At 42.5% G+C, this 20,657-nt stretch overlaps 1 protein-coding gene across 2 annotated transcripts in view; it reads right to left on the bottom strand.

Moving 5' to 3' along the window:
* USP7 (ubiquitin specific peptidase 7) overlaps positions 1-20,657 on the bottom strand; it is a 377,898-nt gene that overhangs the window by 109,244 nt on the left and 247,997 nt on the right. For both annotated transcript variants that reach the window (XM_030213526.1, XM_030213525.1), the window contains exons 16-18: positions 20,119-20,253; positions 19,822-19,923; positions 19,398-19,503 (exon numbers count right to left, since the gene is read on the bottom strand). In XM_030213526.1, coding sequence (XP_030069386.1) covers positions 19,398-19,503; positions 19,822-19,923; positions 20,119-20,253 — 343 coding nt within the window. The remainder of the gene's footprint in view (positions 1-19,397; positions 19,504-19,821; positions 19,924-20,118; positions 20,254-20,657) is intronic.

Raw genomic sequence — 20,657 nt, 5'->3', positions numbered from 1 at the left:
TATTGTACATTAGCTTCTCCATTTTCCCAGAGAAAATCAAGTTACCTACCTATAGCGGATGTTTTCAGTGTACAGCAAGATAGCGAAGATACTTACCTGTAGCAGGTATTCTCCGAGGACAGCAGACTGATTATTCTCACAACTGGGCCGACGTCTGCGTCAGCCTGGGAACCGGCATTTGCCATTGCAAAAAGAAAAACTTTGCTAGAGCCTTCTGGCGCACGTGCAGCTCGCATGGGAGATGGGTGAGATTGTGAGAATAATCAGCCTGCTGTCCTCGGAGAATACCTGCTACAGGTAAGTATCTTTGCTTTTTCCGAGGACAAGCAGGCTGAGTTGTTCTCACAACTGGGGTATCCCTAGCATCCAGGCTCACCCAAAACAATAAACATTGGTGAATTGGGCCTCGCAACAGCGAGGACATAATGTAGATTTAACCTGAAACTATATACAGCTAGCTGAGAGTGCAGCCTGGAACAGAATAAAATGGGCCTAGGTGGGTGGAGTTGGATTCTAAACCCCAAGCAGATTCTGCAGCACCGACTGCCCAAACCGATTGTCGCGCCGGGTATCTTGCTCAAGGCATTAGTGTGATGTGGATGTGTGGACTGAAGACCACGTGCAGCTTACAATTTCTTCAATGGAGGCTGACTTTAAGTGAGCCACCGACGCAGCCTTGGCTCTGAATTCTGAGCCGTGACATGGCCCTCCAGAGTTAGCCCAGCTTGGGCATAAGTGAAGGGATGAGCAGTTTGCTAGCCAATTGGAGTTGGCGTTTCCCAATGTGCGACTCCCCTCCTGTTGGGATCAAAAGCAACAAATAACCTGGGGCAGACTGACGAAAGGGCTTCGCCCGCTCCACGTAAAAGGCCAATGCTCTCTTGCAGTCCAAGGTGTGCAACTGCTTTCGCCAGGGTGGCATGAGGACGGGGAAAAAAATGTTGGCAAGACAACTGACTGGTTCAAATGGAACTCTGACACCACCTTCAGCAGGAACTTAGGGTGAATGCGGAGGACTACTCTGTTGTGATGAAACTTAGAATAAGGTGCATCCACTACTAGGGCCTGAAGCTCACTGACCCTATGAGCTGAAGTAACAGCCACCAAGAAAATGACCTTCCAGGTCAAGTACTTCAGAAGGATGGAATTCAGTGGCTCAAAAGGAGCTTTCATCAGCTGGGTGAGAACGATGTTGAGATCCCATGACACTGGTGGAAGTTTGACAGGGGGCTTTGACAGAGATGGACTTATCTTCTACATATTGATAAGCAGCACTAATTGCACTAATATGAACCCTTACAGAGCTGGTCTTGAGATCAGAATCTGACAAGTGTAGAAGATATTCAAGCAGGGTCTGTGTAGGGCAAGTAAGAGGATATAGGGTCTTGCTCTCACACCAGACGGCAAACCTCCTCCATTTAAAAGAGAAACACCTCTTAGTGGAATCTTTCCTGGAAGCCAGCAAGACTCAGTAGACACCCTCCGAAAGAACCAAGGAAGTGAATTCTAGGCTCTCAACATCCAAGCTGTGAAAGCCAGAGACTGGCGGTTGGAATGTAGAAGTGACCCCTCATTCTGTGTGATGAGGGTCGGAAAACACTCCAATCTCCATGGTTCTTCGAAGTATAATTCCAGAAGAGGAGGGAACCATATCTTCCGCAGCCAGTATGGCGCAATCAGAATCATGGCTCCGTGGTTTTGCTTGAGTTTCAACGAAGTTTTTCCTACTAGAGGTATTGGAGAATACACATACAGAAGACCTCTCCCAATTGAGGAGAAAGGCATCTGATGCTAGCCTGTCATGGGCCTGAAGCCCGGAACAGAACTGAGGGACCTCGTGATTGATCCGAGTGGCAAAATGATCCACCGAGGGGGTGCCCCATGTTTGGAAGATCTTGAGGGCTATGCACATATATTAAGAGACCACTCATGTGGTTGCATTATCCTGCTCAGTCTGTTGGTCAGGGTATTGTTTACATCCACAAGATAAGTGGATTGAAGGAACAGAGCTTGATCTGGTGTCCCCCTGCTTGTTGGTGTAATGCATCACAACCTGGTTATTTGGATGAGGCCAATTTGGTGAAATAGCCAATCTCTGAAAGCCTTTAAAAGCATTCAATCGCTCAAAGCTCCAGGAGGTTGATCTGAAGATTCATTTCCTGGGAGGACCAAGCACCTTGATGTTAAGCCCATCTACATGAGCTCCCCATCCCAGGAGAGATGCTCAGTATCAAAATGGATTGAACTGTCCACCACTGAAGAGAGCATACAAGCTCTGGGGACACTTGGATGACATCTTCTAGATTCCCCTGTGGCTTGGTACCACTGAGAAATCAGGGTTCATTGAGCTGATCTCATGTGAAGACGTGTCACGGGTGTAACGCACACTGTGGAAGCCATGTGGCCCAACCATCTGCCAAGCTGAGACCCGCTGAGAGGCACGAGCAAGAGTAGATTGTCCACTCTCATCTCTGGGAGGTAGGCCTGAACGCTGCGACTCGAGCAGAGCTCTTATGAACTCCAATCACTGGGCAGGGCGGAGATGGGACTTAGGGCAGTTTATAACGAACCCAAGTAGCTCGAGCACCCGAATAATCATCCTCATGGACTCCTGATCACCCTCCTCCGAGGTACCCTTCACCATCCAATCACTGGAGGCCGCAACAGAGGCTGAGCGCCAAGCGGGGCTGCAACAGATGGCAGGGTAGGCGCAAGCACCCCCGATGCACACCGATGCATAAGGCCATCCAGCAGCCCATGGAACAAAGCCCAGATGCGCTCAAGGGCTGACACCGGGAAAAGCTGGGGTGCTGGCTGAAGTGCAGGCTGCAGAACCGCTGGGGTCGACGCAGGAGCTGGTTCTCGGCTGCTAGGAGACAGGCTCATCAGTGCATCCTGTATGGAGGGGTAGCAGTCCTCCCGGCATTGATGCTTCTCAGTTGCTGAATCCTTTTGACACCCTGGAGCTCCTGGCACCATGTGTCTAGGGTGACCAATGACAATGCTACTTGGCCTTCGGCCAAGGCTCCTTGGTGCCAAAGAGGACATCAGTTCCTCATGTCACCTCGGGATCGGGTCTGATGATGCACGGTCTTGGGGGCCTGCATAGCAGGAAGTCTCAAGGAAGGTGCAGACCCACTCAATGCTTCACTGCTCCGTGTCTATAGGTCTAGTAGCAACCATGCTTACCGACATTCCCAGTGCGATGCTCAACCTCAATGCCAATACAGACTTCGAGGCCCCCAAAATCCTCTCTCATATGTACATAACTATTGCCATACTGGGAAAATACCAAATGTCCATCAAGTCCAGCACCATTTCCAACAGTGGCCAATCCAGGTCACAAATACCTGGCAAGATCCCAAAAATGTACAAAACATTTTATACTACTTATCCCAGAAATAGTGGATTTTCCCCAAGTCCATTTAATAATGGTCTATGGACTTTTCCTTTAGGAAGCCGCCCAAACCTTTTTAAAACTCCGCTAAGCTAACCGCCTTTACCACATTCTCTGGCAACGAATTCCAGAGTTTAATTACACGCTGAACGAAGAAAAAGTTTCTCCGATTCGTTTTAAAATTTACTACATTGTAGCTTCATCGCATGACCCCTAGTCCTAGTACTTTTGGAAAGCGTAAACAGATGATTCACATCTGCCCGTTCAACTCCACTCATTATTTTATAGACCTCTATCATATCTCCCCTCAGCCGCCTTTTCTCCAAGCTGAAGAGCCCTAGTCACTTTAGCCTTTCCTCATAGGGAAGTCGTCCCATCCCCTTTATCATTTTCGTCACCCTTCTCTGCACCTTTTCTAATTCCTCTATATCTTTTTTGAGATGTGGCAACCAGAATTGAACACAATATTTGAGGTCCTGTCACACCATGGAGTGATACAAAGGCATTATAACATCCTCATTTTTGTTTTCCATTCCTTTCCTAATAATACCTAACATCCTATTTGCTTTCTTAGCCGCAGCAGCACACTGAGCAGAAGGTTTCAACGTATCATCGACGACGACACCTCTATCCCTTCCTTGGTCTGGGACTCCTAACGTGGAACCTTGCATGATGTAGCTATAATTCGGGTTCCTCTTTCTCACATACATCACTTTGCACTTGCTCACATTAAATGTCATCTGCCATTTAGACGCCCAGTCTCCCAGTCTCGTAAGGTCCTCTTGTAATTTTTCACAATCCTCCCGTGAATTAACGACTTTGAATAACTTTGTGTCATCAGCAAATTTAATCACCTCACTAGTTACTCCCATCTCTAGGTCATTTATAAATATGTTAAAAAGCAGCAGTCCCAGCACAGACCCCTGGGAAACCCCACTAACTACCCTGCTCCATTGAGAATACTGACCATTTAACCCTACTCTCTGTTTTCTATCTTTTAACCAGTTTTTAATCCACAATAAAACACTACCTCCTATCCCATGACTCTCCAATTTCCTCTGGAGTCTTTCATGAGGTACTTTGTCAAACACCTTCTCAAAATCCAGATACACAATATCAACTGGCTCACCTTTATCCACATGTTTGTTCAGCCCTTCAAAGAAATGTAGTAGATTGGCGAGGCAAGATTTCCCTTCACTAAATCCATGTTGACTTTGTCTCATTATTCCATGCTTTTGAATATGCTCTGTAATTTTGTTCTTAATAATAGTCTCTATCATTTTGCCTGGCACCGATGTCAGACTCAGCTGTCTATAACTTCCTGGATCTCCTCTGGAACCTTTTTTAAAAATGGGCGTTACATTGGCCACCCTCCAATCTTCCGGTATCACGCTCGATTTTAAGGATAAATTACATATTACTAACAATAGCTCCGCAAGCTCATTTTTCAGTTCTATCAGTACTCTGGGATGAATACCATCCGGTCCAGGAGATTTGCTACTCTTCAGTTTGTAGAGCTGCCCCATTACATCCTCCAGGTTTACAGAGAATTCATTAAGTTTCTCTGACTCGTCAGCTTCGAATACCATTTCTGGCACTGGTATCCCACCCAAATCTTCCTCAGTGAAGACTGAAGCAAAGAATTCATTTAATTTCTCCGCTACGGCTTTGTCTTCCCTGATCACCCCTTTTACTCCTCGGTCATCTAGCGGTCCAACTGACTCTTTTGCTGGCTTCCTGCTTTTAATATACCTTTAAAAAATTTTACTCTGTGTTTTTGCCTGCAACTCAATCCTTTTTTCAAAGTCCCTCTTAGCCTTCCTTATCAGCGCTTTGCATTTGACTTGACACTCCTTATGCTGTTTCTTATTATTTTCAGTCGGTTCCTTCTTCCATTTTCTGAAGGATTTTCTTTTAGCTCTAATAGCTTCCGTCACCTCACTTTTTAACCACGCCGGCTGTTTGGTCTTCCCTCCTCCTTTTTTAATATGTGGCATGTATTTGGCCTGGGCTTCTAGGATGGTGTTTTTGAACAGCATCCATGCCTGATGTAAATTTTTGACCCTCGCAGCCGCTCTTCCAAGTTTATTTTTCACCATTCTTCTCATTTTCTCACAGTCTCCTTTTTTAAAGTTAAATGCTAACATATTTGATTTCCCACGTATACTTACTTCAAAACTAATATCAAATCCGATCATATTATGATCACCGTTATCAAGCGGCCCCAGCACCATTACCTCCCGCACCAGATCATGCGCTCCACTAAGGACTAGGTCTAGAATTTTTCCTTCTCTTGTCAGCTGCTGTACCAGCTGCTCCATAAAGCTGTCCTTGATTTCATCAAGGAATTTTACCTGCCTAGCGTGCCCCGATGTTGAGCCTCTTGGGAAAGCTGGGTCCTCTTCTTCATACGAAGACAGAGAACAGAGTTAGCAGGGTTATGGTCGAGCCCAAGACACTGCAGACACCAAGAATGGGTGACCTTCTCTGAGACTGTCCGACTGCACCGGGTATAGTGCTTGAAGCCACCGAGAATCTTCGTGGACATGGACGGAAAAACTTTGTCAGCTAAATTAAATGACACGATTGCGCCTGAAAAAGGGGCAAGGCACAGTACAAAAAAGAAAAGGGAAAGTCCCAGCCAAAGGAAGGCCTAAAAGTGGCCCGATGACGACAGAAAAACAATAAAACTTAAAACCAAGCAAAACTGAGTAAAAATAAAGGAAAGGTAAAAAAAAGTTCCTTCAAGAGGTGCTTAATTATAAAGATGAAAAAATAGCCAGAATGCACAAAAAAAAAATAGCTAAGACCAAGGGCAAGAAAAACATCTCATGCGGAAAATGAAGAGCTGAGACCGCGTTTGTGCGACGAGCAGGAAGGATCTCATGCATGCGAGGTGGAGCACAGCTCACTCTATATAAAGCACTTTTAGCTATGGCAAATACTGGACAGGGTGACGTGGATTGGCATCACCCACTTAAGTACATAAGTACATAAGTAGTGCCATACTGGGAAAGACCAAAGGTCCATCTAGCCCAGCATCCTGTCACCGACAGTGGCCAATCCAGGTCAAGGGCACCTGGCACGCTCCCCAAACGTAAAAACATTCCAGACAAGTTATACCTAAAAATGAGGAATTTTTCCAGTCCATTTAATAGCGGTCTATAGACTTGTCCTTTAGGAATCTATCTAACCCCTTTTTAAACTCCGTCAAGCTAACCGCCCGTACCACGTTCTCCGGCAATGAATTCCAGAGTCTAATTAAACGTTGGGTGAAGAAAAATTTTCTCCGATTCGTTTTAAATTTACCACACTGTAGCTTCAACTCATGCCCTCTAGTCCTAGTATTTTTGGATAGCGTGAACAGTCGCTTCACATCCACCCGATCCATTCCACTCATTATTTTATACACTTCTATCATATCTCCCCTCAGCCGTCTCTTCTCCAAGCTGAAAAGCCCTAGCCTTCTCAGCCTCTCTTCATAGGAAAGTCGTCCCATCCCCACTATCATTTTCGTCGCCCTTCGCTGTACCTTTTCCAATTCTACTATATCTTTTTTGAGATACGGAGACCAGTACTGAACACAATACTCCAGGTGCGGTCGCACCATGGAGCGATACAACGGCATTATAACATCCGCACACCTGGACTCCATACCCTTCTTAATAACACCCAACATTCTATTCGCTTTCCTAGCCGCAGCAGCACACTGAGCAGAAGGTTTCAGCGTATCATCGACGACGACACCCAGATCCCTTTCTTGATCCGTAACTCCTAACGCGGAACCTTGCAAGACGTAGCTATAATTCGGGTTCCTCTTACCCACATGCATCACTTTGCACTTGTCAACATTGAACTTCATCTGCCACTTGCACGCCCATTCTCCCAGTCTCGCAAGGTCCTCCTGTAATCGTTCACATTCCTCCTGCGACTTGACGACCCTGAATAATTTTGTGTCATCGGCGAATTTAATTACCTCACTAGTTATTCCCATCTCTAGGTCATTTATAAATACATTAAAAAGCAACGGACCCAGCACAGACCCCTGCGGGACCCCACTAACTACCCTCCTCCACTGAGAATACTGGCCACGCAATCCTACTCTCTGCTTCCTATCTTTCAACCAGTTCTTAATCCATAATAATACCCTACCTCCGATTCCATGACTCTGCAATTTCTTCAGGAGTCTTTCGTGCGGCACTTTGTCAAACGCCTTCTGAAAATCCAGATATACAATATCAACCGGCTCCCCATTGTCCACATGTTTGCTTACCCCCTCAAAAAAATGCATTAGATTGGTGAGGCAAGACTTCCCTTCACTAAATCCGTGCTGACTTTGTCTCATCAGTCCATGTTTTTGTATATGCTCTGCAATTTTATTCTTAATAATAGCCTCCACCATCTTGCCCGGCACCGACGTCAGACTCACCGGTCTATAATTTCCCGATCTCCTCTGGAACCTTTCTTAAAAATCGGAGTAACATTGGCTACCCTCCAGTCTTCCGGTATTACACTCGATTTTAGGGACAGATTGCATATTTCTAACAGTAGCTCCGCAAGTTCATTTTTAGTTCTATTAATACTCTGGGATGAATACCATCAGGTCCCGGTGATTTACTACTCTTCAGCTTGCTGAACTGACCCATTACATCCTCCAAGGTTACAGAGAATTTGTTTAGTTTCTCCGACTCCCCCGCTTCAAATATTCTTTCCGGCACCGGTGTCCCACCCAAATCCTCCTCGGTGAAGACCGAAGCAAAGAATTCATTTAATTTCTCCGCTACGGCTTTGTCCTCCTTGATCGCCCCTTTAACACCATTTTCGTCCAGCGGCCCAACCGACTCTTTGGCCGTTTCCTGCTTTTAATGTATCTAAAAAAGTTTTTACTATGTATTTTTGCTTCCAACGCTAATTTCTTCTCAAAGTCCTTTTTGCCCTCCTTATCTCCGCTTTGCATTTGGCTTGGCATTCCTTATGATCTATCCTGTTACTTTCAGTTGGTTCTCTTCTCCACTTTCTGAAGGATTGTTTTTTGGCTCTAATGATTTCCTTTATCTTACTGTTTAGCCACGCCGGCTGACGTTAGTCTTTTTTCCCTTTTTTCTAATACGTGGAATATATTTGTCCTGAACCTCCAGGATGGTGTTTTTAAACAGCATCCACGCCTGATGCAAGTTTTTACTCTGCGAGCTGCTCCTTTCAGTCTTTTTTTCACCATTTTTCTCATTTTGTCGTAATCACCTTTTCTATAGTTAAACGCTAGCGTACTTGATTTCCTAGTTTCACTTCCTTCAATGCCAATATCAAAACCGATCATATTATGATCACTGTTATCAAGCGGCCCTCGTATCGTTACCCCCTGCACTAGATCATGAGCACCACTAAGGACTAAGTCTAGTATTTTTCCTTCTCTTGTCGGCTCCTGAACTAGCTGTTCCATGAAGCTGTCCTTGATTTCATCAAGAAATCTTATGTCCCTTGCGTGTACAGATGTTACATTACCCCAGTCTATATGCGGGTAATTGAAATCCCCCATTATTATTGTGTTGCCCAATTTGTTTGCGTCCCTGATTTCCTTTAACATTTCCGCATCCGTCTGTTCGTCCTGGCCAGGCGGACGGTAGTACACTCCTATCACTATCCTTTTCCCCTTTGCACATGGAATTTCAATCCACAGTGATTCCAAGGAGTGTTTTGCTTCCTGCAGAATTTTCAATCTATTTGATTCAAGGCTCTCGTTAATATACAATGCTACCCCTCCACCAATCCGATTCACCCTATCACTACGATATAATTTGTACCCCGGTATGACAGTGTCCCACTGGTTATCCTCCTTCCACCAGGTCTCAGAGATGCCTATTATATCTAATTTTTCATTTAGTGCAATATATTCTAACTCCCCCATCTTATTTCTTAGGCTCCTGGCATTCGCATATAGACATTTCAAACTATGTTTGTTGTTCCTAAGTACATCATGCTTAGTACTTGACAGTATTAATTGGCAATCTTTTGTCTGATTTTTATTGTTATTTAAAGATACCCGATCTACTACAATCTCTTTTGCAACCTCACTATCAGGATACTCTATCTTCCCTGTTATGGTGATATCTTTGAAAGAAACCTTATCCCGAACCATGCTCTTTTGAGCGACTGTCGGCCTTCCCCCCATTTCTAGTTTAAAAGCTGCTCTATCTCCTTCTTAAACGCCGATGCCAGCAGCCTGGTCCCACTCTGGTTAAGATGGAGCCCATCCTTTCGGAATAGGCTCCCCCTTCCCCAGAATGTTGCCCAGTTCCTAACAAATCTAAAGCCCTCCTCCCTGCACCATCGTCTCATCCACGCATTGAGACTCTGGAGCTCTGCCTGTCTCTTGGGCCCTGCGCGTGGCACAGGTAGCATTTCAGAAAATGCTACCCTGGAGGATCTGGATTTCAGCTTTCTACCTAAGAGCCTAAATTTTGCTTCCAGAACCTCTCTCCCACATTTTCCTATGTCATTGGTACCCACATGTACCAAGACAGCGGACTCCTCCCCAGCACTATCTAGAATCCTATCTAGGTGACACGTGAGGTCCGCCACCTTCGCACCAGGCAGGCAAGTCACCAGGCGATCCTCACGTCCACCAGCCACCCAGCTATCTATATGCCTAATGATCGAATCACCAAGTACAACAGCTGTCCTAACCTTTCCCTCCCGGGCAACATTTGGAGATATATCCTCGGTGCGAAAGGATAATACATCCCCTGGTGGGCAGGTCCTGGCTACAGGAGTACTTCCTACTTCACCAGGGTGATGCTCTCCTTCTAGGAGACCTCCCTCCTCCAAGGTAGCACAGGGGCTACCTGACTGGAGGTGGGACTTCTCTACAACATCCCTGTAGGTCTCCTCTATGTACCTCTCTGTCTCCCTCAGCTCCATCAAGTCTGCTACTCTAGCCTCAAGGGAACGGACACGTTCTCTGAGAGCTAGGAGCTCTTTGCATCGGGCACACACATATGACACCTCACCAATTGGGAGATAATCATACATGTGACACTCAATGCAAAAGACTGGATAGCACCCCTCTCCCTGCTGGACTGCTGACTCCATCTTAGTGTTTTTTGAGTTTTTCCGTAATTTAAAACTTGCTAAAGTATTAAGGATATCAGCCTATCACTAACTTACAGTTCCTCCTTTAAACCCCAATCTTCAAGTTCCGAAAGCACAAGCAAAATTTGTTCACTTACCAGAGAAATATCCTCTTCTCCCAGAACTTATTAGAAGGAAAGCTTTCGCGCGCCTAACGGCCTAAGTGCTTAGGGAATCAGTTATTTTCATCAACGAGATAGGATTCTAACAAGTTAAGTTTTTAGTAGTTTACGAAATATGAAATAGTCAGTTGTATGACTTAATTGCTTGGGAAAATGTTCCACTTTGTAGTGCACTGGTAGGAAAAACCAGCATGAATTGTTTTGTATTGTATTTTATTACAATTTGGGAAATGGATAGTAAGGAAGTCTCTAGAGGATTTAGATACGTTATGTTTTGGTAGCTTGGTAATACGCTGCATATAGGATAGAGAAAGGCCATATATGATTTGATAAGCAAATACACATAATTTGAATGTGATGCATGCATTTATTGTGAGAATATAGAAGCCTGCTTGTCCTCAGAAAATGGAGTTTCCTTACTACAAATCTGAGATATATCCTGTGACTAGGATCTCTATCTGTGTGGGTGCAAGCTTACTTTCAGGCCAGAGAACATAATCAATTCCCTTTTTAAAGAGAATCAAGGGGCCCATGGAAGCCATCTTGCACTTTTCTCAATCTGAATATTCGTTCGTCCCTTAAATTTAGGATGGGATAAAATGTTCTCTCTCTCTTTTTTGTGTGACTGGAAACATACTTGAAATAAAATCCATGCCCTCTTCCCCTGGTAGAAAGGGTTCAACTGCATTAGTCTCCATGAGGGAGGAGAGTTCCTTGCTTTCCACATTTCCTCTTGCCCACTAGTGACTAGCATTCTATGGATTTCTTCTGAGGGACAGTGTCTGCCACCACCTCAAACTTTGCACAAAATGTTTTGCAAGTATCAGCTCATAAAGAGCTGCCAAGAAGCTATATGAAAACAAAGCATAGCATTCTAAAAGATTTCTCTCAAATAAGTTCATGGTAAGAGCATTCCTTACTATGGGCACTGAAGAGTGAGTTCTAGTGCTCCTGGCCTTCTTGGGAGCAGATTTGGCCACCAGAGTGATAAGGAAGTGGTTTAATCCAGTAGCCTTTCACACTGTATAAATGGAGTCAACTCTCTTGTTCACAGGGTGCACAGAGAACAGGGTCTCCCAAATTCTCATTAGGCATCCTTCAGCATCTTGCTAACTGGCACCATCAGGTGTTCCTTGGAGAGGGTGGCATAAAGGAACTGGTCCAACATTGCCAACCTGGGCTCCTACTCTTACTCTAACATTGAGGAGCGATGAGAATCATGCGGGTCTTCTCTATATCTTATAAACAATTAGATGGGAGTCGGAAAGAGGGAAGGAACAGAGTAGACTCTAAGGAGGGAGAATGTGTCAGGTACTAGACTTTGAAAGCAAAACACTGGACATTCTGCTATGAAGTGAAGTCTCTGTTTGGAATGGCCCGTTTCTTCAACAGGCTGTAAACAACCTTCTTATTGAGGAACCATTCGTGAGGGTCCAGTAGGTGACAGAGAATCTGTTATATAGTTCTGATCTCCTGGCACGTGGGTCACTAATAAAACTATTGGTTGGAGATGTCTAGGTTCTCTATTTTTGTCAGAAAATCATAAAAAGTTGCCTTATTTAAAATATGGCAACCTGGATCAAAAGAACCTTCCCTCAAATCCAAGATCTGAACATGCAGGATATAAAACTGCACAGAATTTGAGATGGTTGTTTAGAAGTTGCTCGTTGCTGATCCATAAGCCTTATGTGCAATACTATAGGAACTGGTACAGTAGGTGGAAGGAGAATCTGCCTCTGAAATAGTAGAATTACAGAATATGTTCCTGAGCTGATAAGTCTCTATCATGAGAGGCCTGAGCTGCCTGTAAAGTTGGTGGGTCTATCCTACCCTGGCTGCAGTGGTCTCCTTGCAGGATATACACCACCCCAGCAGAACTGCAGCATCAGGGATCAGTCGAGCAGGAGTGGAGGAGTGGCCTAGTGGTTAGGGTGGTGGACTTTGGTCCTGGGGAACTGAGGAACTGAGTTCAATTCCCACTTCAGGCACAGGCAGCTCCTTGTGACTCTGGGCAAGTCACTTAACCCTCCATTGCCCCATGTAAGCCGCATTGAGCCTGCCATGAGCGGGAAAGCGCGGGGTACAATTGTAACAAAAATAAAAATAAACTGTTCCAAAGTAGATTAGTATACTTTTATCCTCTGCAGCTGGAGAATTGGGGGGCTGTGGTCTCAGTGAAGTCATGGAATACTACTGTAGGAATCCTCCTGTTCTGTAGAGTTCTGTTCTTTGTTGTAGTCAGGATTGCTTAGAATTAGCAGTATCTCTAGGGCTTACTGATAGTAGCCTCTTAGAACTCTTGCTCGACTGATCCCTGATGCTGCAGTTCTGCTGGGGAAGTGTATTTAATTTTAGATCCACCTGCTTTTTTTGTTTGGGGTAGGCTCCAGTGTAGGGCTGACATGCACAAGAAAAAGCTCAAACCCTGGAAAGGTATGAAGGTCTGGTTGCATCAGGGGCAAAAAGAAGTGTTCCCACAGTCTGGGAAAATAATTGTGTCATCAGCCTGTCCGGATGCAACTGAACCCTATTCACTGTTGTCTTATCTAGAGTTAGGCTGAAATAGCTATCTTTAGCAGTTTCAGTGTTTTTTTGAGTTGCCGCTCTTAGAGCTCTGAAGTGCCCAAGAAGAGCCCGTAAAAGCAACTGCTTCCCAGGCTTTTATTTTTATTTATGACATTTGTATCCCACATTATCTCAAGCAAGTTCAGGTTCAATGTGGCTCACAAATGATAACAAATCCAAGTTACAATTATATACAGTCAAAACTTGTGAAACTTCAAAAGTAATTAACATGAATAGTGCAAAAGAATAAACAATAATGATACTCTTAGTGAAGAAATCTTAATGCTTATAGCAGTGAATCAGTTGAAATCTTAATGCTTAGGGAATCAGTTATTTTCATCAACGAGATAGGATTCTAACAAGTTAAGTTTTTAGTAGTTTACGAAATATGAAATAGTCAGTTGTATGACTTAATTGCTTGGGAAAATGTTCCACTTTGTAGTGCACTGGTAGGAAAAACCAGCATGAATTGTTTTGTATTGTATTTTATTACAATTTGGGAAATGGATAGTAAGGAAGTCTCTAGAGGATTTAGATACGTTATGTTTTGGTAGCTTGGTAATACGCTGCATATAGGATAGAGAAAGGCCATATATGATTTGATAAGCAAATACACATAATTTGAATGTGATGCATGCATTTATTGGAAGCAAAGGTAATTTCAGAAAGGAGCTGCTTTAGAGTAGTGAGGAGTTCCGAGTACCAGATGAGCTGCAATATTTTGGGCTGTTTGTAGTTTTCTTAGTAATGAGGTTTTTAATCCTGCATAAATGGCATTACAGTAGTCAAGCTTAGATACTACTAGTATTTCTTCATATTTCTTCAACAAAGCCTATAATGAGAACCTACAGCCACACTAATCCACTACACCAACCCATTCAGCAATGAAAGCACACCTGCTATAAATACCCTATTAAATCCCTTCCTTCTCCTGTCTTCCCTTAACTAATCCCTACCCAATACTAATTGTACCTAACATACTGGAATAACCATGTTAACAATACTATGTAAGCCACATTGAGGCTGCAAATAGGTGGGAAAATGTGGGATACAAATGCAATAAATAAATCTAAAAACTGAACTGAATCCAAAACCTGTCGTTTCTTTCTCTATAACATTAGCAAAATCCGTCCCTTCATCTCTGAGCACTCTACCAGAAACCTTATCCACACTCTCATCACCTCTCGTCTTGATTATTGTAACCTGCTTCTCACCGGCCTCCCTCTTTGCCATCTGTCTCTTCTTCAATCAGTCCAAAATTCTGCTGCGTGACTCATTTTCCGCCAAAGTCGCTACGCTCACATTAGCCCCCTCCTTAAGTCACTTCACTGGCTCCCTATCCGCTTCCGTATTCAGTCAAGCTTCTCTTATTGACCTATAAGTGTATTCACTCTGCTGCTCCCCAGTACCTCTCCACTCTCGTCTCTCCCTACACCCCCCCTCGAGTACTCCGTTCTGTAGATAAATCTCTCTTATCCGTCCCCTTCTCCTCTACTGCTAATTCTAGACTCCGTTCCTTTGGTCTTGCTGCACCCCACGCTTGGAATAGACTTCCCAAGCCTGTGCGTCTGGCCCCATCTTTGGCTGTTTTCAAGTCCAAACTGAAAGCCCACCTCTTTACCACTGGTTTTGACTCCTAACCACTACTCACTTGCCCTGTCCTTTAACCTCACCTATTTATTCCCTTCTCCTTAATTGTTCTGTCTGTTTACCTGTCTTATCTAGATTGTAAGCTGTTTGAGCAGGGACTGTCTTTTTTGTGTATGGTGTACAGCGCTGCGTATGCCTTGTAGCGCTATAGAAATGATAAATAGTAATAGTAACTTGGGATCACTCCCAATTCACCTGAGAAAGATCAACGAATTAACTAACTTCCGCAAAGCCTTGAAGACTTACCTCTTTAACAAAGCCTACCACGAGAACCCTTAACTAGCTATAATACAACACCTATCCAACTTTACTCAGAATGTACTTTCCTACAAAGGCTTGAACAAATCCTCTTGTCTTCTTTAACTTCTTTGTAACACCAATTGTATGATGTAACCTGACATGGCTATGCCATGACAGTTCTCTCTGTAAGCCACATTGAGCCTGCAAATAGGTGGGAAAATGTGGGATACAAGTGTAATAAATAAATAAATAAATAAAAGTACAGTATTTAAGATATTATGAGATGGCGACATTTTTAATTAGTTGACGTTTAAGATGAGGCATGCTTATTGGGATAATTGGTTGCTTGAAGTGGTAAAATATCATTGTAATTAAAACTACCCACTTTCGGTTTGAGTACACTTTACCTCTGTATGGGATCCAATTGAAATGTTGTCTAGGGGGTGTATAGTATTGGAATGCTGTGAAATAATTCAACAGGATATAATTGGAAGCTTATTAGCCATAACAATAGTGTTATAAAAAGATAACCAGCGAAGTAATCTAAAAATATGCTTCATTGTTGTAATGTAGAACTATGCAGTCTCTTAGGTGTAAAGGATTACGCTAATGAGCATTAAAAGTATGTTGAGTTGTGGGATCAATATTTGCAGAATATTCTAATTGTCAGAGAATTTTTATTACCCTATCTATAGTTCGTAGATTGATGGTTAAGAGTAGATACTATCCCAATTGTTTTACAGAGGAAGGAAAGAAACAACCAACAATAACATTACTGAATGAACAATGCAATCATAATGCTGATTTTACTATAAGCCTGTTAATGTTTGACAAATAATGACATAAAATTTGTTAAACAGGCAAATTTAGTTAAGTTTAGTGACAACTATTAACTAAAATGCTAAAGCAATTCTTTATCAAATTAATGAATGAGTATAATACCTCATTACTGTGCCCAAAGACAAAATGCTTACAATGTGTAAAGATTTTATCATAGGAAGTGAGAAGCAAAACTGCTCATCAAGTGTAGTAAAAGTAAAAACATGAGGTGAATTGTCAAAGTAGTGTAGGAATATTCAAGTCAGTTAATTTAGTACCTCAATTTACACTCAACTGCCGCACAAAGGGACGTTTCCCCTTTGGCACACCCCTTCTGCATGACCCCTCAGAGGTGGGCCTCGCTGATCTGGCGATTCATGCCACCAACTGCCCCTATGGCTTAAACTTGACAGCTGATTGCTGCATCTATGCACAGGGACAGGTCCTGTGAATGTTCACCAACTCTCAGTTTCCAGGCTGGCTGCCACTGGCAAAAGTCACAGTGGAGATCCATAGAGAGGGGGAGAAACTTTTTCTGTGACCCCATCTATTGATGTTACTCCATTTGTGTCCCAACTCACAATTTGGGAACCACTGCCATAAAGTTCTTACTTTTGCTGCTGTTATTATTGTTATTCGTGAGTGAGCTCAAAGCAGAACTCACCACTGCTGCTGAAGAGAAGCCTGATGGGGGATGTGGGGGTGCTCAGACTATTTTTTTAATGATCAGGTACTAGACAAGAGCAACTGAAGAGCCATTGAGTCAACAGACCTTCTGTCCTGTCTGACATAGTTTTACCAAATCCAGTCTGTCTTCTGATTTTTTTTCAGTTGTGAGAGGAGAACTGAAGCAAACATCTATCCTGCTTTGAGGATGTTAAAGACCAAGGTGCGGGAGACGTTGCACTAGTGCTGGAATCCACACAAGTTTCTATAAGATTTTTTCTCAACTCTGGAGAGCAATCTATCCACATTTCAGGTTCATCTTAGTTTGTCCAGGTAATGGACGCTCAAAAGACCTAAGGTAGTCATATCTCCTTTGGAGAAACCACAGACTTATGTTGGGGTAGCTTTGGGATGCTATTTTGGTGATGCATAATTCTATTGCTACCTTAACAGTCTTGGCAGATCAGGATACTTAATAGTTATGGAAAATATAACTGGAGACTGGATAAAGTTGAGAATCAGGCTGCTGACTTTCAGAAGGCCCAATCAGCTACTATAAAAGATAAAATGCTTACTGATAGATGTTTGGAGAATCTGGAAAGGTTGAAAGGACAAACTAAAAAATGCTTGCAATGGTATATTTACTGACATTTACTGGAATTGGTCCTGTAGCAGCTGTTCTTGTAAGCGGTGGTAAGAATAAGCAGAACCTGTAGTTGCAGACAATTATGTTGCAAAATATGAATGACCGTAATAGGTGAAATTACAGTAAAATGTTAGAAGTAATTTCCAGTAACTAATTGCTGAATTGTAGAAAATCACAAATGCTGAGAAAGTATTTTTATAATGCTGATTTTTGATAACTAAGTGAAATAATTAACAGAAATATGAATGATGTAAAGCGCATGTGATTTTTAGGGTATATAATTGCCAGCTGTAATCTATGAACTTTAGAGAAGTAATACTGTGGAACTGCACTTTGTGTCCAGTTTACCACTCTCTATGAGAAAAGCTTTGAGAACTGTCTTGATTATATCTGATTTGATCTATGGCCTAAACTGGAGTTATCATATGCCTGTATACCCATAATTGGTAAGTTATAATAAAATGAATCTTCTCATATATTCAGCCTTCTGACTCTCCCTGTTTTAGTAATATATAATACAGTTTATTTTATATTGTATCAGTGGTGGACACTGTTTACATTTATATAGACTTGGGTATACTTTGCTTATAGGAGGTCAGATTAGTTGGAGTCTACAAATACATTGTGTTAGCAACCATTAGATATGTTCTTTTTTTATTTTTTTTAATATTTGAAAGGTATTAATCCGTAAACGAACCTTTTCCGTAGATGGTAAAGCGGTAGAACTAGAGGACATGAAATGAGATTGAAGGGGGGCAGACAAGAAAAATGTCAGAAAGTATTTTTTCACGGAGAGAGTGGTGGATACTTGGAATGCCCTCCCCGCAGGAGGTGGTGGAGATGAAAACGGTAACGGAATTCAAACATGCGTGGGATAAGCATAAAGGAATCCTGTTCAGAAGGAATGGATCCTCAGAAGCTTAGCCGAGATTGGGTGGCAGAGCCGGTGGTGGGAGGCGGGGCTAGTGCTGGGCAGCTTCTACAGTCTGTGCCCTGAAAATGGCGGATACAAATCAAGGTAAGGTATACATAAAAAGTAGCACATATGAGTTTATCTTGTTGGGCAGACTGGATGGACCGTGCAGGTCTTTTTCTGCCGTCATCTACTATGTTACAATGTAAATCCAGACTACTTGAGGTTTTTGGTAGAAGCTAAATAATTGGGAAGCGTTTAATTGTTATGTAGATGTATTTTCTCCTTTTGGAGGTTAATAACTGCTATTTGGACGATATGATGTTTGTTTTGACTTTGTATCCCATCTTTACTGTTGTATGATTTTCCTTTTTATTTAATCTCTGTTGTTTCAAGGGTGTTTTTTAAATCTTGATCCTCCCCATTTTCTGGACTAAGTAGCACATATTTAGGTGGTTTAAAGTACATTTAATGCTTCTTTCTTTTTGTAATTTTATGCTTTGCATTCAAGTATTTTTGCTCATATATTACTGATAAATGCAATAACAATAATAATAAAAACAATCTAGCCACAGTTCTGTCAGGGTGACATCATCACAAGTGTGGTTGCATGCATCCAGCTTATCTGTGGAAAAGGCCCAGGTGTGCAAATGCACAAGTTAATTTTTTTTTTTTAGAGAGGTTGCCACTGCGGGTGGTGGCACATTCATATAGTTTTGTGAAAAAAGATAGATTGAGGCCATGTATGATGCAACAGCACAAGGGACACATGCAGCAGACTCAAATGTTTCTAGAAATTTGCTAGGCTAGGAGAAGCTTTTCCCCATAAGAGTTCAGTTCTGCCTAGATAATGCCATTCAACTGTAAGAACTTATCCTGCTAGCCTTGAAAAGGTATACATAGTATTACATCTTTTACAGTTTATTTTACATGGATATGTGTGGTTTTATTTATGAAGCATGTATATAAAAGCTAACCGATCTCCAATCTTGGCACAGGAATGCCTCCACTCTGCTTGGACCAACTTTTGTGCACATACAAAACGGATGCGTACAAGTTTATGTACATATACTCCAGGCATATTTATAAAACAGGTTATTTTTGCTCTCTTAAAAATTGAGTCTGTGAAGTATTAAAAACAAATCTAGAATGAAACAGTTTAGACAACCCAAGAAAGTTTGAGGGGCTGCTCAATCACATTTCAGGGATGAGCCTAATAAGTTCATGTTTTAAACTGTAAATCAAACTTACGGTCTTTATCAAATTTTGGTAATGTTGCTCCACTGGCAGCCATTTCTGGATCAACTGTTTCCAGAAATATTGTCCACGGATTTTCGTTGTCACTAAGCTCAATCATCTACAAATTGAAAAGAAGGTGTTTAATTTGCCTTGATACATGGTGAAAGCTATTAAAAAGCATCACAATGCATAAGTAGATGTTCAAAACATAGGTAGTTGCCTTAGAAAACTGGTTGAGTTTTAACAGTACGTACTTGTTTTCTGAGGTAGAAATATAAGGAAGAAAAAAAAAAAGCTGCGCCATATAAATTTCTGTAAACTTGGTAAACAAGGGTAGAAGCAAATATTTGAAAGGTATATATTTCAGCTTCAGCAATGATAATTTACACAGCTGCAGATAACGTGTATGCTCCTTTCACAATCAATGTATATTTACAGTTTTATTGCAATCTGCTTCATAATCCAACATTGCTGGCCTTTTAGTTCCATTACTTCTGGCTTGCATTGGCCACAGCCGTATTTGATCCTGTGGAAATCCCTATAAAAGAAATTTTAAATAATGAATAGAAGATTCTTTTACTGGTTTTATAATTTGGCTTAGAATTTCAAACTATGGCTTTCGTACACCTAATCCATAGTACAAATTATTCAAACTCAACAAAAACCTTCATAAATTTTGCTTTGTGTCCACAGTACAGAAATGCAATTATGACTTAAGAAATTAAATACTTACCATGGTTTGTGAAAGATTCTGAACAAATTCTGCTAGTGTGGAATTTTTTAATACTTTGAACACAGTATATTTTACTTTTTCTTCATCGTACATATCATTTCCTTGATGGCCACAGAACTGGTCCTCTGTCACTATCTGAAAATATACAAATGAACACTATTAGATAGCTTATTAGCGTGGTTAATTAACATGGGATAAATACAAAACTATTTGTGATGATGTGAGAGTACTCCTTTCCTTTCAGGACACACCTGATCAGTGGCGTATCGAGGGTGGGAGCAGCCCGCTCCAGATCATAAGGGGGTGCTGCCATGGCTATTTCCCCCGCCACCCCCCAGACTGGTACTGTGCTGCCATGTACATTCCCCCCCCCCCCCCCCCCCCCCCCCCCGGACTGGTGTGGCACTGCCATGGGTATCCTCGTCCCCCCAACTGGTGTGGTATCACTCTCCCTTTCTTCATCCCTCCTCGCCTGCTGCAGGCCTTTAAACTTCCAGGCCTCTGGCAGCGTCAGCTAATAGCTGCCTTCGGCCATCCCC

This window comes from Microcaecilia unicolor, chromosome 8, assembly GCF_901765095.1.
Source record: "Microcaecilia unicolor chromosome 8, aMicUni1.1, whole genome shotgun sequence".
Lineage (NCBI taxonomy): Eukaryota > Metazoa > Chordata > Amphibia > Gymnophiona > Siphonopidae > Microcaecilia > Microcaecilia unicolor.
This window is presented reverse-complemented; position numbering and strand designations above follow the sequence as displayed.